The following is an 18,982-nucleotide window of genomic DNA, read 5'->3' on the forward strand; positions in this document are numbered from 1 at the left end:
AAGACCTGCAGGGTGTCCCTGCAGCACCAAGTTTGTGCTGGAGGAGGAAAGAGAGCATGATTCTTTGGCCAGGATGTGGTGGGAAAGGCAGGTGGAGTAGGACTCCTTTTCATGGGGCCAAGGCCTGGATGGCCTGTGGGGCAGGGGAGCAGACAGGCATTGAGAACTATGACCACAAAGCTACAGGGATGTTGGAGGTGCTGGTGGCTCCCACAGACCTATCAGTCTGTAGCAGTCTGGGCGGTCATGAGGCTGGTGATACCCCTGTCACAGGGGTCCTGAGGCCCAGAGGACAGAGGGAGAAACTCACAGGGCACAGAGTTACAGAGAGAAGTGTGAGGGTGAATAAGGGTGGTTGAGAGCAAGAGAGACAGTGAGAAACATACATGCATGGATAGAGACAGATGCAGAGAAAAGATGGACTCATGCAGCCCTAATACAAGGTGGAATGGGGGCTGTGGAAGCTGCAGAGAGACTCAGGTAGAAGGAGGGACAGGGGGACAGACAGACCAACAGATAAAGCCAGGTGCAGTGGTTCACTCCTGTAACCCCAGCACTTTGGGAGGCTGAGGCAGGCTAATCATCTGAGGGAAGGATTTTGAGACGAGTCTGGCCAACATGGTGAAACCCCATCTTTACTAAAATACAAAAATTAGCCAGACATGGTGCCACATGCCTGTAATCCCAGCTACTTGAGAGGCTGAGGCAGGAGAATGGCTTGAACCTGGGAGGTGGAGGTTGCAGTGAGCCGAGATTGTGCCACTGCACTCCAGCCTGGGTGGCAAAGTGAGACTCTGTCTCAAAGAAGAAGAAGAAAAGACAAAATGGTTGGCATGAGCACAGAGAGAGTGATGCCATCACACAGCCTCATGCAGAGGTGTAGAGATGGAGAGACGGAGAGACCAGAGACAGAGGCAGAAGCACACATGGAGAGTCACAGAGAAACACAGCTAGAGAAGCGGGGAGACAAAAGGCCAGAGACGAGTGTGGAGAGAACAGACTGATTCACAGATGCAGCCAAGGCAGTGAGACACGTGTAGAAGTGGGAGAGCTGGGGCAAGAGACACACAGCAACATGGGGACAGAGACGGACAGACACAGAGACATGGCGAGAGCCACAGGGGGACAGTGAGGCTGTGGCCTTCCGCCTATAGGACAGCAGCTCCTTTTGCCACACGTGGGGCCCTAATGTAGGGACAATGCCACTATCTCAAAGACAGCAGTGGGTGGGAGCTTAGGCTAGTGCTCGAGTCCCAGAGGGCTCTCCCTTTTCTCCCCACCACTGATTTACAGTTTTCATGATAGACCTGCTACCTCCTAGGACTTGGGTGGCGTGAGAAGGGTCCCCTGCCCCCAGATCCCTTGAAATTGGGGCCCGTGGGGTGACTCGGCCTCTCCTTCTGGTGTCTTCAACTGGAACTAGTGTCCCCCTGGAGAATCCTGGCTTCCTGGCACACCTTCCTGGAGCAGGGCATTATTGCTCAGGACCTAGGGGAAATCACCACCACATTGAAATAGACACAGATACTCTACGGAGGAGTGCACAGTGGGAGTGGATATCTATCCTGTGACAAGGGAGATGGCAACAGGCCAAATTCAGCTTGCGGCCACATTTCAGGCTCTGAAGTTTTTTCCTTATAGTTAATTGTGGTGAGCACTATGGTCAGCCCAGACCCCCTTCTCAGGGTCCCACCCCATCCCCTAGCTGAGGGTTCACAGTGGTGCCCCATCCTGCATAATTGCCCAAGGTGACGCCCCTTCCAGGGCCCCTGGATGATTGGGGTGCCCGGCCCTCTTGTCTCAGTTTGGAACACCTCTGAAGGGTCATCTCAGCTCCAGTCTTTCCTTACCATCAGCTTTGGTGGCATCCACGTGGCAGGCCAACTTCTCCCCTCAAGAACACTCCCCAAAAACCTTGTGCTCAAAACTCCCCATCTCAGATGGGGAGTTTTAAATATTGACTCCCCATTAGCTGTCAATATTTAAAAATCAAGAGATGTCAACGTACACATTGAGATTCCTGCTTATGTTGAGAAACGGGGAATGTTGCTGCTCTGTTCCCTGCTTGGCCAAGTCCCCGCCGCTGTTCTAGCTTTCCTCGCTCGTGACCAGCAAGCCCGTGAGCACTGAAGTTGGTGACTCTGGCTTCAGAGCCTCTAGGGATGTGGGGTGTGCTTGCTTCGGGCTCACCCTTGGCCTTGGGTGGGGAACAGACAAGTTCCACCTCCGTTGTCCATCAGGGTTCAGTGGGGAAGAGTTGGAGAATCCCTTCTGATGAGATCCTGGCAGGCAACTTGGTCTCGGCCAGTCTCGTAGTTCTCAGCTGACTCAAAGGAGGGGAACAGGCAGGGCTCAGAGGTCTGGGGTGGGGCAGATGTCTGCAGCCCCCAGCCTGAACCCGCCTAAGCCAAATCCCCTCTCTCTGCCCTCACAGCCTGCATGATGAACGTGCACAAGCGCTGCGTGATGAATGTCCCCAGCCTGTGTGGCACGGACCACACGGAGCGCCGCGGCCGCATCTACATCCAGGCCCACATCGACAGGGACGTCCTCATTGTCCTCGGTAGGTGGCCTTTGGGGCTCCAGTTGTTCCTGACCTTGCTTGACCCTTGTGATTGAAGAGGGGAGGCTGATGGAGGGGTGGGGCGGTCCAGGCAGCAGCGAGGGGGTGTGGCACTGCTTCTGCCCCCTGCCTGCCCACGAAAGCCCCTCCCTGCAACAAGGGGGTCCTTAGAAACTGTACACCCTCAAAGCTACGTCCATTAGCACCCCGGGCTGAACTGAGTTCAGAGTGGAGACGTCTGAGTTCCTTGGAATTCTAACTTGCACAGGATCCTCTGCTTCCCTTCTCTCCTTCTCATTTCCTACTCTTTTTCACAGTAATTTTTTGGAGTGGGTAGTTGCATTTTCTTTACTCAGATAGCAGAGAAGGGAAGTTTGCTTCTTCCCCAAACTTTTCCAGCAGGAAAAATGGAGTCTTGATGATAAACACCAAATTTGGAGAATATAATATTTTGGGAAGGAGGACGGTTAGAGGGTGCAGTTCAGGGTCTTTCCACATATTTGAAATATGTCTTTCTTGAACCTGACAGAGTCTATGCTGCTCTGTGTTATATTTTTCTCTACACTTTCTGCATTTCATGATAATTAGAAAACAGGATGATATAGTCTTCTGGGAGATGCAGTGAGAGGAGGGGCCGGGGGCGGGGGCTGTCACTCATGTATCCCAGCATTAGAGACATACTTGGCTCTGATATGGAAAGTTCAAGTAAAATTGGAACTCAGCTGCACTGGCTTGAGGAATACTCAGCCATAAGTCCTGGTAGAAACAGCACTGAGCTGGCTGGGAGTGGAGCTAAAACGTTGCAGGAATTCCTTCTCGAGGCTGGTGACAAACTCCTGTGGACTTTATGTATCTAATGAATATAAACAAGGGTTTATGAGTTGGTAACTCAGGAAATTGATCACGGAAGAGATTGGTTTTGAAAAATTAATCTATTTTTGAGGCCTCAAAATGGTTCAGTAGCTCTGATGTGCTAGCCCTGGGTTGGGGAGGGGCTTTGCATAAACTGTGTAAAAGCTGAAAAATACTTATCCCTGGACAATATAATTCTTTTAGACTTGAGATTTTGTGAAGCACAGTGAGATTTTAGAAACTGCATTAGGTTTTCCTCCAAGTGGTTTCCCGCCTTCCAGTGGGATGCTTGGGGTTCCCAGGGGAAATCCTGCAGTTTCACGTTCAAGAAAAGCCAGTTTTTCCCACTGATTGTCTAAGGTTCCTGACACTGGAGAGACAAAAATAAGACTCTGCTTCCCTCTGGTGTCACTCTCTGGAAACTACACTCATTCCAAAGCGTGACTACAGGCAGCCCACATTTATGGACCGCATGGGATGCGCAGTGTTATCTCTTGCAATCTTCACAACATTGCAAAATCTATATTATTCTTGTTTGAAATGGAATCTTCATCTGTCGCCCAGGCTGGAGTGCAGTGGCATGATCTCGGCTCACTACAACCTCCACCTCCCGGATTCAAGTGATTCTCCTGCCTCAGCCTGCTGAGTAGCTGAGATTACAGGCATGCACCACCATGCCTGGCTAATATTTGTATTTTTAGTAGAAATGGGGTTTCACCATGTTGGCCAGGCTGGTCTAGAACTCCTGACCTCAACTGATCCACCCACCTTGGCCTCCCAAAGTGCTAGGAGTACAGCTGAGAGCCACTGCACCTGACCTTCTATTATTCTTGTTTTATGAACAAAGAAACCAGGGCTCAGAGGAGTTATACTCCAGGAGTTCACACCATTCATGATAATAATAAAACAATAGCTAACATGTACTGAGTTTTTAAAATGTGTTAATCATTGTGAAAAGCACTTACAGGCAGTAGCTGATTTACATTTTTTCAGCAACTCAAATGAGGTAACTTATCATTCTACCCATCAGAAAACACACTTCCTCACCCAGGTCAGTTTGACTCAAAAGTACTCTATACTAGGTTACTTTTTAGCTTAGTTTAGTTTCTCTATGTCCCCACCATGTTTATTCCTTTTGTGGTTTGGCTAGGGTACCTCTTACAGGCATTCCTTAGGGAGTCTTTGTTCTGATGTGGTACAGTACAATGTTTCTTCAAGTTCAAAGTCAAAGTCTTCCCCCTGAATCATAGATACGCTATGACATTTGAGAGCCTGGATCACAAGCCCCTGATTCTCAGTACACACCTATAGGAGGTATATCCGTTTGCTATGGCTGCCATAACAAAATACCACAAACTGGGTGGCTTAAGACAAGACATTAAAAAAAAAAAAAAAAGACAAAGCAAAAGAAAAAGCAAAGGCCAGTCATGGTGGCTCACACCTATAATCCCAGCACTTTGGAAGACCAACGTGGATGGATCACTTGAACTCAGGAGACCAGCCTGGGCAACATGGCGAAACCCCATCTCTACTAAAAATACAAAAAGTTAGCCACGTGTGGTGGTGCGCACCTGTAATCCCAGCTACTCGGGAGGCTGAGGCAGGAGGGTCACTTGAGCCTGGGAGGTGGAGGTTGCAGTGAGCTGAGATTGCACCACTGTACTCCAGCCTGGGTGACAGAGCGAGACTCTGTCCCAAAAAACAAAAACAAAAACAAGACCTCACACCTGTAATCCCAGCACTTTGGGAGGCCAAGGCAGGATGATGGCTTGAGGCTAGGAGTTCAAGACCAGCCTGGCCAACATAGCGAGACCCTGGCTGTATTGAGAAACCAACAAACAAAAAATCCAGACGTTTATTTTCTCAGTGTTCTGAGGCCAGCCCTTGTGGGGGGCTCTGAGAGGTCTGTTCCATGGCTCTGTCCCAGCTGCCAGTGGTTGCTGGCAGTCCTTGGTGCTCTTTGGCTTGGAGATGCATCCCTTCAGTCTCTGCCTCCATCATCCCAGGCACTCTTCACAGTGTGACTCTGTCCAAAGTTCCTCTTCTTATTAGGACAGCAGTCACTGGATTAGGGCTCACCCTTGTCTAGTGTGAACTCATCCTAACTTGATTACATCTGCAAAATCCCTGAGTCCAAATAAGATAACATTCACAGGCATTGGGGTTAGAATTTGACATATCTTTTTGGGGGACACAGTACAACTCATAATGAAGGGTGAGGGAGGGGCAGAAGTTGGGGCCCTCTTAAATTTAGGGGCAGAATATCTGCATGCGTAGGGCTCTCATTGCATGATTAAATAGCTACCAATATTTTTTAAAAGATTCATACATATAAAGTTTTTAATATATGATAAAGGTGCCATGGCAGCACAAAGGAAAGGGGTTAGACAGAGTTATCATGTGATCCAGTGATTCCACATCTAAATATACACCCAAGAGAATGGAAAACGTATATTTACAGAAACCTGAACAAAAATGTTCATAGCAGCATTATTCATAATAGCTAAAAAGTGGAAACAACCCAAGTGTCAATCAGCTGATGAATGGATGAACAAATCGTGGTGTGTCCATAGATTGGAATATTAGTCTGCCACAATAAAAATGAAGTACTGGCCGGACACGGTGGCTCACGCCTGTAATCCCAGTACTTTGGGAGGCCGAGGCAGGCAGATCACTTGAGGTTAGTAGTTCAAGACCAGCTGGCCAACATGGTGAAACCCCGTCTCAATTAAAAATACAAAAATTAGCCAGGCATGGTGGTGGGTGCCTGTAATTCCAGCTACTTGGAAGGCTGAGGGATGAGAATCGCTTGAACATGGGAGGCAGCAGCTGCAGTGAGCTGAGATCACACCACTGCACTCCAGCCTGGGCAACAGAATGAGACTCTGTAAAAAAAAAAGAAGTACTGATACATGCTACAGCATGGATAAACCTAGAAAACAATGTGTTAAGTAAAGAACTCAGGCACAGAAGGTCACATATTGTAGGATTTCATTTCTTTGGGATGTTCAGAACAGGCACATCTATAAAGAAGTTTAATAGCACTTTGTGCTTTTCCAAGTGCTTTGGCACTGGGCTTAGCTAAAGAAGGGCGTGTTGTTGCCACTGTAAGAAAGGGAAAACGAAGTCTCAGCAAGGCTGAACTCCTTGACCAGTGTCACATGCAGAGCAGGGGTGAGCACCGGGCCTCTGGCCCCATGTCACAATGCCCTGCGATTGCCCATACACCATGCTGGGCACAGTCTGTACTCAGCATGGGATCGTTGATTGATTGATGATAGAAAAGAGCCCTGGTGCTGCAGCTGAGTTCTGTAAAAATAGAGCCAAGGTGGAGATTCTTGATCCAGTGATTGATTGGGCTGCTTGTGGGAAAAGAGAAGTGAAGGAAGCATGCTTCCTTCCTCGGGCAGGGAAAAAGCTCAGCGAGCGTGTGATCTCCTTGGAAGGCTTCTTCAGCCTGGTATCTGGTGGAATTCTGCACCAAGCACTGTATCACAGAGTCAGTCCCACAGTGGGGCAAGCGGACTGGTCTGTCGTGCTCCAAGTCAGTCAGTGATATGGGATGACTTATGTCTCCCCTAGATTTGTATCTTAAAGCCCCACCCCCAATGTGATGGTATTTAGAGCTGTGGTACCTTTGGATGGTCATTAGGGTTACATGAGGTCATGAGGGTGGGGCCCTCATGATGAGATTCATGGATTTCTAAGAGGAGAAAGAGAGAGAGAGATCATTCTGTCTCCACCAAAGGAAAGATACAGCGAGAAGGTGGCTGTCTGCAAGCCAGGAAGTGAGTCCTTACCAGGAATTGAAGCTGCTGGTACCTAGATCTTGCACATCCCAGGCTCTAGAACTGCAAACACAAATGAATGAATGAATGAATGTTGTTTAAGCCACCCAGTCTATGGTATGATGGCCTGAGCTGACTAATATAGTCAGTCACTGCTGTAGGCTGCTGGGGATGAAGATGGGAAGGTAACCTCACAGGTGAGGAGGCTTCTGTGCAGTTGAGGGCAGTTATCTGGACATGAGGACAACTGTAAGCCATTAACAGCCATTACACACAGCAGTCAGGAGATGGGTGCATTGCCCAGCACGGAGGGGAGCTGGGCAGGGTCCAACAGCATCCAGGACACTCAAGTTTCCCTTGATCTCCTGACTGTCTTCCTGGCTTCATTGCTGGGACTCTAGCCCTCTCCTCCTTGATCTTGGCCAGATAGATCAGAGAGGAGAAAACACTAAAGGTTGCGTGGGGTCCTTCCCAGCAGTGCCAGGCTAGAAGTGGCCTTGTGGTGTCTGTTGAATGGCCCCACCTCATCCAGACCCAAGAATCGTAGTCAGTATTAGGCTTTTCCACTGACCACCAGCCCAGGACACTGCCGTTCGTCTCGAGTGTCATATGCTCTTTGGAAATCTCAGCATCTCTAGAGGTGAAAGGTTTTCTGACTCATCCAACTACTGAAATTGAGCTCATATATCTGTTCTTAGTGTTTTGTCAGGTCAAGATGAGACTAAATCTGATTAGTTCTCCTCCTTTTAAAAACCCATCAATGGTTTCCCATTGTCTTTATAGCAGACTAAATCTAATATGGCTGTCTCATTCTTTATTCTCTGTCTCCTCCCTTTTACTTTCAGTCCTCGGTCCTCTCCAGCCTGCCACACACCATAGGACACCTGTGTGTTCTGTTCTCTGTTTAGAATGTTTGCCATTGCCATCTTCTCTTTTTCTAGCAGTTAACTCTTCCTCTCGATCTCAGCTCATTTTTACCATCTGAAAAGCTTCCTCTGACTTCTTCCTTTTGTAGAGACTCACGGTAACCTCGGCTTGGCCTTGGGAAAGGGGTGATTTTATGTTGGGTTTGATTAGTGTCTGCATTTTGCACAAGGCATTAGCTCCATGAGGGCAGGACTGTGTCTTGCCATTCTACCCCCAGCACCTAGCAAGGTGGGCATTACTAAATATTTGTGGACTTAATGACTGTAGGTATGAGTGAGAAACCCCTGGAGGATCTTGTTGACAGATACAAAGCTTTCACAGGTGGTCTCCAGATCAGTGCCTCCTGAACTCAGGCGCTGAAGGTCAGCAGATTATCCATTTATACTGTTTTTCTCATGGGAGGTAGAACACAACACACAGAAAACCTTAAGTATCAGGTCCAAGGTCAACAGCAAGTGTTACTGGGACTGAGACCCACTTGTTGGAGTCATGACCACCCTTGTTCCCTGGATAATGTAGAAAAGACACAAAGCAGTGGGACTTATAGTACCCCAGGAAACCATACTGATGTCATGATGCCCACAGGTGTTATGAGATCAGGCACTACAATGTCCCTACAATTTTGCAGAGCGTAAAATGCTCCCAAGGTTTATGAAGCCTGCATGTTCATACATGGAACAATATCCTTTTTTTTGAGACAGAGTCTTGCTCTGTCACCCAGGCTGGAGTGCAGTGGCACAATCGGCTCACTGCAACCTCCCACTGTTGGATTCAAGTGATTCTCCTGCCTCAGCCTCCTGAGTAGCTGAGATTACGGGTGTGTGCCACCACACCCGTCTTTTTTTTTTTTTTTTGTAGAGATGGGGTTTCACCATGTTAGCCAGGATGGTCTCAATCTCCTGGACTCGTGATCACCTTGGCCTCCCAAAGTGCTGAGATTACAGGCGTGAGCCACCATACCTCGCCAACAATATCTTATTCAACCCTTTTTCAATTCAGTATATACCTATCAATGTAACCACTGACATCCATTACACTACATCTACACTACAGCCATCTTCAAATGCTTAGTCATGTCCGTCCTCATATCTATCTCCCAAAAATTGGGACCATTTAAAGAAAGCAGAGTGAACCTTTTTTTATTATTATTTTTTTTGACATGTCATCCTATAACATGTTTCTCTTTGGAACTCCTATTCAATATTCTTACCATTATGTTGTATATACAGAAACTTTTTAGACTGAAACATCTCCCAGACAGACTTAGGAACTACCAATATTATGATATTTAAACCCTTCTCAAAATCTGACATCCACACATCAAAAGAAGAAGAATACCAAAGAGGCCAGGTGTGGTGGCTCACACCGGCAATCCCAGCACTTTGGAGGCCAAGGTGGGCAGATCACTTGAGGTCAGGAGTTCAAGACCAGCCTGGCCAACATGGTTAAACCCTGTCTACTAAAAATACAAAAATTAGTCGGGTGTGGTGGTACGGACCTGTAATCCCAGCTGCTCGGGAGGCTGAGGCAGGAGAATTGCTTGAACCCAGGAGGAGGAGGTGACAGTAAACCAAGATTGCACAACTGCACTCCAGCCTGGGAGACGCAGTGAATGAGCCTCAATCTCAAAAACAGGCTACTGAGAAAAATGGAAGGTCCCATCTACCTGTATGGGAGATTGCAAAAAGGGGTTCTAGAAGCACTCTCAGGAAAAAGGAATCTGATGTTGGACGTTTGTAGAAGACCCTCTTATTTAAAGAACTGTTGCAAGGCTGGGCACAGTGGTTCATCCCTGTAATTCCAGAACTTTGGGAGGCCAAGGCAGGAGGATCATTTGAGCCCAGGAGTTTGAGATCAGCTTGGGCAACATAGTGAGACCCCATCTCTACAAAAAATTAAAAAATTAGCCAGACCTGATGGTGCATGCCTGTAGTCCCAGACACTTGGGAGGCCGAGGTGGGAGGATCACTTGGGCTCTGGAGATGGAAGCTGCAGTGAGCCATGATAGCATCATTGCACTCCAGCCCGGATGTTGGAGTGAGACCCTGTCTCAAAAAACAAAAAACAAAAACAAAACGAGAAAGTACTGTTTCAAGGTAAAGAACGTGTTTGCCATTATGAAGACTCTAACTAGGTGGAAAGAGTACAAGAAAATCCATGAGGGCCTTCATCTGGGTATTCCACTTGGCCATCTTCCTTCTAAAGCCAATATGGCAGGACAAGACCAGAAGACCAGAGGGCAGTCTTGGGTATATGCCATACCTGAGGGCTAAGGTGGGAGGTGAAGGTAGTTTGGAGTGATTATGTGTTTACAGTGTGACAAAGATGGCATGTTATAGGTAGGAAGATAAGACGGACTCTCTAGGTGTTTGTTCGTTCGTTCGTTCATTCGTTCCTTCCTTCATTCATTCATTCATTCAAGAAGAGTCTGAGCACCAGCTTGGATCCAGTGATGAATGAAATCTAGTCTCTGCTCTCAGGGAACTCACAGCCTAGAGGGAGAGATAGACATGGGTAATTATGTTACAGTGTGACCGGTAGTGTGATGGTGCCATGGGAGCACACAGAGGGGCGCCTGAAACTTCTAGAAGGAAGCCATGGCTGAGTCGAATCTGTCCATAGTGTGAGAATCATTTGACATGGCAATTTTTGTGTCTGGGCAAAAAAGAAATATAATACGAGCTTTGTTTCCTGAGGACTTACCCCATGCTAGGTGCTTTACATAGGCCAATGCATTAATCTTCCCAGCAATCCTCTGTCATAGGTACGATTGGCCTTACTTTGCATGTGAGGAAACTGAGGCACAGTGTCAGGTAAGCAACCTGCCAGAAGTCACACAGTGAGTGAGTGGCATGTCTCAGATTGGAGTCCAGACTGCCTGGCTTCATGGCCCATGGTCTTACCATGATGCTACATTCCTGGCAGAGGGAACACATTTCACACAATCACGACCATGACTGGAAAGGGCTTGTGGGGAACCATTACCTGTTGACTGTGGTGACTCCCTTCCCTATGTTCTGGGATGTAAGCTCCTCCAGAATTTGTTCACTTGCCCTCCCAGTCATTAACTCATTCAGCAATATTTGTCAAGCTTCTACTGTTGGTCAAACATATTCTAGACCCTTGGGATTCAACAGGAGACAAGAAAAGCCTGTTGCCTGGACAGATGTCACACCTGGGGTCTTGCTAATTCCCTGGGACCCTTGGAATTTTGCTCATCTTTCTTCCTTTTATTATTCATGGAGAATCTTCTTTTGGGTTAAGTCACTGCCTTTCAAGATTTTTTTCAAGATATGCTGTGTTCACAAATCCTTTCCGTTTATGTGATCTTCTCTTTAGCCCTTTAAGAGTTTGGGAATTGGGAACAGAGTCAGAATGACCTGAGACTTCCTCTGAGTTGGCTTTCTGCTTGAAAGAGAAAGAGAATCGAGGCCAGGCACAGTGGCTCATGCCTGTAATCCCAACACTTTGGGAGGCCAAGGCAGGTGAATCACCTAAAGTCAAGAGTTTGAGACCAGTCTGGCCAACATGGCGAAACTGTCTCTACTAAAAATGCAAAAATTAGCCAGGTGTGGTGGTGAATGCCTGTAATCCCACCTACTCAAGAGGCTGAGGCAGGAGAATCACTTGAGCCCGGAAAGTGGAGGGTGCAGTGAGCCAAGATCGTGCCACTGCATTCCAGCCTGGGTGACAGAATAAGACCCTGTCTCAAAAAAAAAAAAAAAAAAAAAAAAAAAAAAAAGGAAGAAAAAGGGCAATGTAAACAAGAAAACAATCCAGATAGCTTCATATTTATTTTTTGTTTAACTTTTATTTGAAGTTTGGGGGTACATGTGTAGGTTTGTTATATAGGTAAACTGTGTCATGGGGGTTTCTGTGATATTGCCTAGCCATGCCACAGTTGCAGACAGAAGCTGATTACAAGCTAGGCTGTGAGGGCCCACTAGGGGGCGGTCTCTGCCTTCGAAGTCATTCCTCCCCAGAGGCTCTCCCGAGAGATGCCCCAGTTTGTAAAACCGCGGCACTGTCATTGTTGGTGATGAAAGGTGTAGCAGAGACCAGCTGGGCTCACTGAGGCCCAGAGTAAGGGTTACTTCTCCAGGCCACACATGGACTGGGGAGAGGACCCAGTTCTGTTGGATCTCCTCTCCCCTTTACATTAGTAATTTGTAATTTTTTCCCAAGGTTTTATTTTGAAAAATTTTCAATATAGCAAAGTTGAAAGAATTTTACAGTGAGTACTCATTTATCCACCACCTACATTCTATCATTAGCGTTTTCCACCCTTGCTTAATCACATTCCCATCCATCTCACTCTCCATCCATCACTCTTATTTTTGACACATTTCAAAATAAACTGCAGACAATTCCATTTTCCCTAAATACTTCAGCATGCCCATTATCAATAGAATTCAAAATTTATTTACTTTTTTTTGTTTACTTTTGAGGTGAAATGTACATACAATGACATGCACAAATCTTTTTTTTTTTTTTTTTTTTTTTTGAGACAGGCTGGAGTGTAGTGGTGTGATGGTAGCTCATTGCAACCTTGACCTCCCAGGCTCAATTGATTCTCTCACCTCAGCCTACATAGCAGCTTGTACCTCAGGCATGAGCCACCACACTCAGCCAATTTTTGTAGTTTTTGTAGAGACAGGGTTTGGCCATGTTGCCTAAGGTAGTCTTGAATTCCACGGTTCAAGCAATTCTCCCGCTTAGGCTTCCCAAAGTGCTGGGATTACAGATGTGAGCCACTGTGCCTGGTGAATGTCTTAAGGGTACAATGGTTAAGTTTTGACAAATATATATGACTGTCATTCTAACTCATATCAAATTACTTCTCTCTTTTGATGTCACAGCTGCTGTTGAGGATCCAAGAGAAGCTGTGAACCAGAGAAATGCCCTTCTGCGGGCAGGCACACATGTCCCCACACACCCCATGCATACCCATGGGCTCTGGCAATTGGGATGCCCACTGCACCTAAGATCCCTTAGATTACATCATACTTAATAGTTGTTCAGTTTTTTGTTTGTTTTCTTTTTTTGAAGAGTTATAATGCAGTAAAATAGGAAAGTTGGAAATTGGAAATTCTTGCTTAAAATATTTTGTCATGTATTCATTGAAGAGCAAATTATCTTTAAAAACTCAACACACCTGCTTTATTTTGCTTTTTTTTAGTATTGTTGTAATGAAGTTCGGTGAAATCACATATCTGTCTATGGAACATCTACCATCTTTCTCAGTATATTACTGATAGTTGTCTGCAAACCCCTGAGGCCAGGGCAAGGGTCTCTTGCCCATCCTTCCTTCAATGCCTATCAGCTTGTTAGGTTGAGGTGAGTGTCTTGGGCAATGAAGTTCTGGGATACTGGACCTGAGGAGATGTAGGGAAGCTGACATCTTGCTATTCCATGTTCCTTCTTTTTTTCCCTGATTATTTATATCTCATGAGAATTATCAAGGCCAGGCCAACGTCTGAGGCCCTCAGGATGTGCTGGGTGCAGTCATTGCTCCCAAGTGTCTAAGGAATTGCATTGAAGTGGGCACTGCCGGGATCTGGAGGGCTGTGACTTGTGGCTGCCTTTGGGGACAGCGGTCCAACAATGTCTATTAAAATATGTATACATATGAACATGTTGACTCTCATGTTTTCCTTTAGGAAATCTATTCTATTAAAATGAAACATCAGCATGCAGAGAAATAAGGTCTAGAACAAGCATGTTTATTGATATTTTCTTTGATATTGCAAGGAAAACATCAGCCTCATGGAGGGGTACCCATTTTCTGTGATACTAGGCAGTTGTTGAAAACATTGAATTAGGCTGGGCATGGTAGCTCATGTCTGTAATCACAGCACTTTGGGAGGCTGAGGAGGGCCGATCACTTGAGACCAGGAGTTTGAGACCAGATATGGTGAATATCTGGTCAATATCTGGCCAATATGGTGAAACCCCATCTCTACTAAAAAAAGTACAAAAAATTAGCTGGGTCTGGTGGTGCACGCCTATAATCCCAGCTGCTCTGGAGGGTAAGGCACAAGAATCGCATGAACTCTGGAGATGGAGTTTGCAGAGAACAGAGATCAGATCACTGCACTACAGCCTGGATGACAGAGTAAGTCACTGTCTCGAATAAATAAATAAACAAAACATTAAATTAAAATGAGAAAATGACTATGTGGGGCTTCTGTTGAGCTAGTGATGTTCTAATTTTTGATAAGGGAACTGGTTAGATAGGTGAATTCCCTTTGTGAGAATTCAAGCTGTAAAATTATGATTTATATACTTTTCTATAGGTATATTATACTTCCTATATTTTTGTTATTTAAAAGTTTGTGATAAAAATTCTAAATAATTAAAATTTTTGCCACAGATTTTGGTCTGAAGCAGAGGTTGGCAAACTGGCCTGCTGCCTACTTTTTATAAATAAAGTTTTATTGGAACACAGCCACACCCATTCATTTACATATTGTTTGTGGCTGCTCTTGTGATACAATGGCAGAGTTCACTGGGTAGTTGTGACAAAGCTTATACAATCTGCCAAATGTAAAATATTTGTTCTCTGGCCTTTGCTGAAAACATTTGGCAGTCCTTGAACTAGAGTGAAAGGGTTAGGTTGCATAAAAATATATTTAGTATGATCTCATTTTGAAGAAATAAGGAACAGCAGCAGACACCTCCTGTGTGTGCAGTTTTGTTTGTATGTTTTATAAACTATGTGTGAAGAAAGGTGTGGAAGGATGCCAACTAGGCTGTAAACATTGGGATCACAGCAGGTTTGGGAATGCAGAGGCTGTGGAGGGGAGGGGGATTGTGTTGTATCTTTATAGATACATAAAGATTTCTCTGGTTGAAATACATATCACTTTTGCAATTTTTGAAAAATAAAAACAGAAAAATTTCCAAACAGGAAAAAATGAATAGAAATAAATGGTCTCAACAACAGTAACAGAAAAAAATGAATGGATAATGCCAATGTTGGGATGTTGGTTGCTTGAGGAGGGTTGCTGGGTGGTTCTCGGCTTGAGCAGAGCTGGGCCCAGGCCCTGTCTGGGTATTTTTGAGTTGGTATTGTCACTAGCTTCCATCTTGTATAGCATCTGCCTTGTGAACTGGGCCTGTTCTCCGAGCTCCGTGGTGTTTGGTGTTTTTTGCCTTCTTGCAGCCTGGTCGCTAGCATCATCCTTGCTGAGTCGCATGTGTCCTGGGAACCACCTCTTGTCCTCTGTGCCTCTTGCTTGCCAGGTCCACACTAAACCACCCCCTCCCCTCCCAGGCCCTCTCCACCTCCAAGCCTGAGTTCTATGACTTAAACTTCAAACACTCTGGTGCCTTCCAATCCAGTTTCCCACGGGCTGTGGCTTCCCAACCCTCAATTTCAGTTGGGGATGATTTTTCTTTTTCCAGAAATTACTGCGGGCCCTGGCTACTCTAGGTGTGGCCCAAGGACCTGCCACATCACATAGGCATTACCTGGGAGCTTGTTAGCAATTCGAGATCTCAGCATCCCCTCCAGGCCTGCTGAATCAGAATCTGCATGTTAACCACATCCCCTGGGGATCTACATGCACTGTGTAACATTGGAGCGGGTCTGCTGCAGAGGACCGCGGTGAGGCGGGAAGCATGCATCTTTTCCACTAGATGGCAGGCCTTACCTGCGTTCTGCTCCTGCGCAGACCACCACAGGTGGACGTGCCAGGGGCAATGTGAACCTCCAGCCCCATGCTGGCCATGACATCTCATCAGTCATGAAGGTTGGGTGTCAGTCCCACCAGGGCCGGAATCCTCTTTCAGTGCACCTACCTGCATGTCCTGGCCTGAGCCATTTGTGTAAAGTGACTCAGAGCCTTTCTTTCTTCCCTGCCTTGCCTTTGTCCCCTACCACCTGGAAGGGGAAGACATGTCTCTGGGAGCTTCCTAGTCATGAGCCTCTGTGTTGCTTTTCTGGATGGCTTGCCGCAAGTCGCTGCTAATTATTAGCCAACGTGGTCTGTGATTACCGGGTTTTGCATGGGCTTTGGAGTCAGGTCTGGGTTTGAACCCTGCCTTTCCCACTCCTTCAACAGGTATTTGTTGGGGGCTCCCGTGTGCTGGGCACTGCTTACAGGCAAGACCCCTGTGCTCATGGCCTCTGCCTTCTTTCTAATGACGGGAGATGAAGAGGAAGCAAACAAAACACTTTCAGAAAACAATAAAGACTATCAAGGAAATAAAATAAAGCGGCATGATGTGATAGAGGGTGGCCAGCAGGCTGAATGTGGGTAGCAGGGATGATGGCATTTAGCTGAGACCTCAGTGACCAGCAGGAGGGAGCCAGCTTGCTGAAAATTCCAGGGAAAAGCATGCCAGGCAGAGGGAATGGCCGGAGGGAAGCATGAAGCAGCAGGCTTGTGCATGACAGGAACTGACAGCAAGTAGGTGTGACTGGAGCCTGGGGTGGGGAGGGGCGGGTGATGCTAGAGGAAAGACAGGGAGGGCCAGTTAGGCTTTGCAAGCCATGGTGGGCTTGGTTTCTTTCTCAGTGCAGGGAAATTTAGATCCCCGGAGTATCTGAAGGACATCATGCAAGGTCAGTGTGTTTAGACCCCACAACCACCCAGTAGGGGCAGTCATTTTATTTTTCTCATTTTACAGAGGAGAAAACTGAGCCTTAAAAAATCTGAGCCTGGTGTGGTGGCATGCGGCTATAGTCCCAGTTCCTCAGGAGGCTGAAGCAGGATGATCAGTTGAAGCTATGAGTTTGAGACCAGCCTCAGCAACACAGCAAGAAAAAAGCCTTAAAAATTAGCTGGGCATGGAGGCATGCACCCATAGTCATAGCTACTTGGGAGGCTGAGGTGGGAGGATGATTGGAGCCCAGGAGTTGGTGGCTGTAGTGATCTATGATCGTGCCACTGCACTCTAGCCCGGGTGACAGAGCGAGGCCCTGTCTCTCCCTCTAAAAAAAAAAATAAGAATTTGAGTACCTGCCTCTAGTCACTAATGCAGTGCATGGAGGTGGCTGGATTTGTACCCCAGGTCCATCTGTCTGGCAGGTTCTAACACATTAGGCCAGATGTTGCAAAGATCCAGTTTAAGACTATGAGACATTGGAAAATAAGAAACAACCCGTGTGCTAATTGGGGAGAGGAAGGAGATGGTTCAGCGTTGGTAGTTCCCATACTCCTATCCTGTAATGGCCTTAGGGCACAGATTGGGAGTAGTTTAGTCTCAAGACATGCTTTTCTTTTCTTTTCTTTTTTCTTTTTCCCTTTCCCTTCCTTTTCTTTTTATTTTTTGAGGTGGAGTCTCACTCTGTCACCACGCTGGAGTGCAATGGCACAACCTCAGCTCACTGCAACCTCCACCTTCAGGGTTCAAGCGATTCTCCTGCCTCAGCTGGGACTACCAGCGCCTGCCACTGCGTCCAGCTAATTTTTTGTATTTTTAGTAGAGACGGGGTTTCACCATGTTGGCCAGGCTAATCTTGAACTCCTGACTTCGTTATTTGCCTATGTTGGCCAAGACCTGCTTTTCATTTGCCTGTTGCCCAGCACTGTGGGGTCAGAATCTTTCTTGTGATTGGAGTTTAGAGAAGGGAGGGAGCAGTGGGCTGCAGGCACTCCAGGTAGCTCCCTGGAGAAGGCAGGATGGGCACAAGGTAGAAGGGTGAGGGAAAGAGGGACGGCCAGTGGCTGATGCTTACTGAGTACTTGCCATGAACCTGGCACAGTGCTAGGTATTGTGGGGCACAAAAGCCTGTGCAAGAGGCATGCCAGCGCCTGAGTAGCGTTGCTGTCTGATTGGGGTTCATCTGCTTTACTGCTACCAACAAAACCAAGGGACGGATGCCTCTTCCTGAGAGCAACCACCAGGCACTGGGCAAAACACGTTGCTCAGCCATCTTGTGTAATCCTATCAACAACCTGTAGTCCCAGCTACTTGGGAGGCTGAGGTGGGAGATAGTGACGGCATCTCCATTTGACAGATGGGGAAACTGAGACAGAGAAAGAGGTTAAAAAACTTGCCAAAGTCACACAGCTAGAAGTTGTGGAGCTGGGACTTGACTCTATGTCATTTCAGATAATTATGCTCTTGGACAGCATCTTATCCTGATGCTAATTACATCAGTGGAGTGGTGATGGTACATGATGTTTGTAGCAGCCACCTTTTCTTTCCTTTCTCTCTCTCTCCCTCCCTCCCTTCTTTTCTTTTCTTTTCTTTCTCTTTCTCTTTCTTGACAGTCTTGCTCTGTCCCCCAGGCTGAAGTGCAGTGGCACAATCTCAACTCACTGCAACTTCCATCTCCCAGGTTCCAGCGATTCTCCTGCCTCAGCCTCCTGAGTAGCTGGGACTACAGGCATGCACCACCACACCCAGCTAATGTTTTTGTATTTTTAGTAGAGTTGAGGTTTCACCATGTTGGTCAGGCTGGTCTCAAACTCCTGACCTCAAATGATCTGCCTGCTTTGGCCTCCCAAAGTGCCGGGATTACAGGCATGAACCACCGCACCTGGCCACAGCCACCTTTTCTAAAACCCTTCCAAATGCCTGGCTTTTGCTAGGAACTCTACAAGCATTCCTTCTGCTAATCCTCCTGACAACTTTTGCTATTACTATAGTCCTTCTCCCCATTACACAGGTAAGGAAACTGAGACTTTGCTTCATACGGCTCCATTTTCCCCAACACTTCCTGCTACCTGTTTTGCTCCTTTGGGAGGATGAGAGTTAATGTTTGCTGGACTGTGAAGTTGAAGATGATAACGTGTCTTCAAATCGGCCTGTCTTTTTGCAGAAAGGCAGATTTCATTGGCCAAGACCTGCCCAAGAGGCTGGCTAAATTCCTAGGTTGTGAGAAGCAGGCAGATGGAGA

General features: G+C 46.8%; 1 protein-coding gene across 2 annotated transcripts in view; it reads left to right on the forward strand.

Moving 5' to 3' along the window:
* Positions 1-18,982, forward strand: part of PRKCB (protein kinase C beta) — a 389,607-nt gene that overhangs the window by 195,574 nt on the left and 175,051 nt on the right. For both annotated transcript variants that reach the window (XM_002756001.6, XM_035267200.3), the window contains exon 5: positions 2,435-2,563. In XM_002756001.6, coding sequence (XP_002756047.1) covers positions 2,435-2,563 — 129 coding nt within the window. The remainder of the gene's footprint in view (positions 1-2,434; positions 2,564-18,982) is intronic.

This window comes from Callithrix jacchus, chromosome 12 (assembly GCF_049354715.1).
Source record: "Callithrix jacchus isolate 240 chromosome 12, calJac240_pri, whole genome shotgun sequence".
Lineage (NCBI taxonomy): Eukaryota > Metazoa > Chordata > Mammalia > Primates > Cebidae > Callithrix > Callithrix jacchus.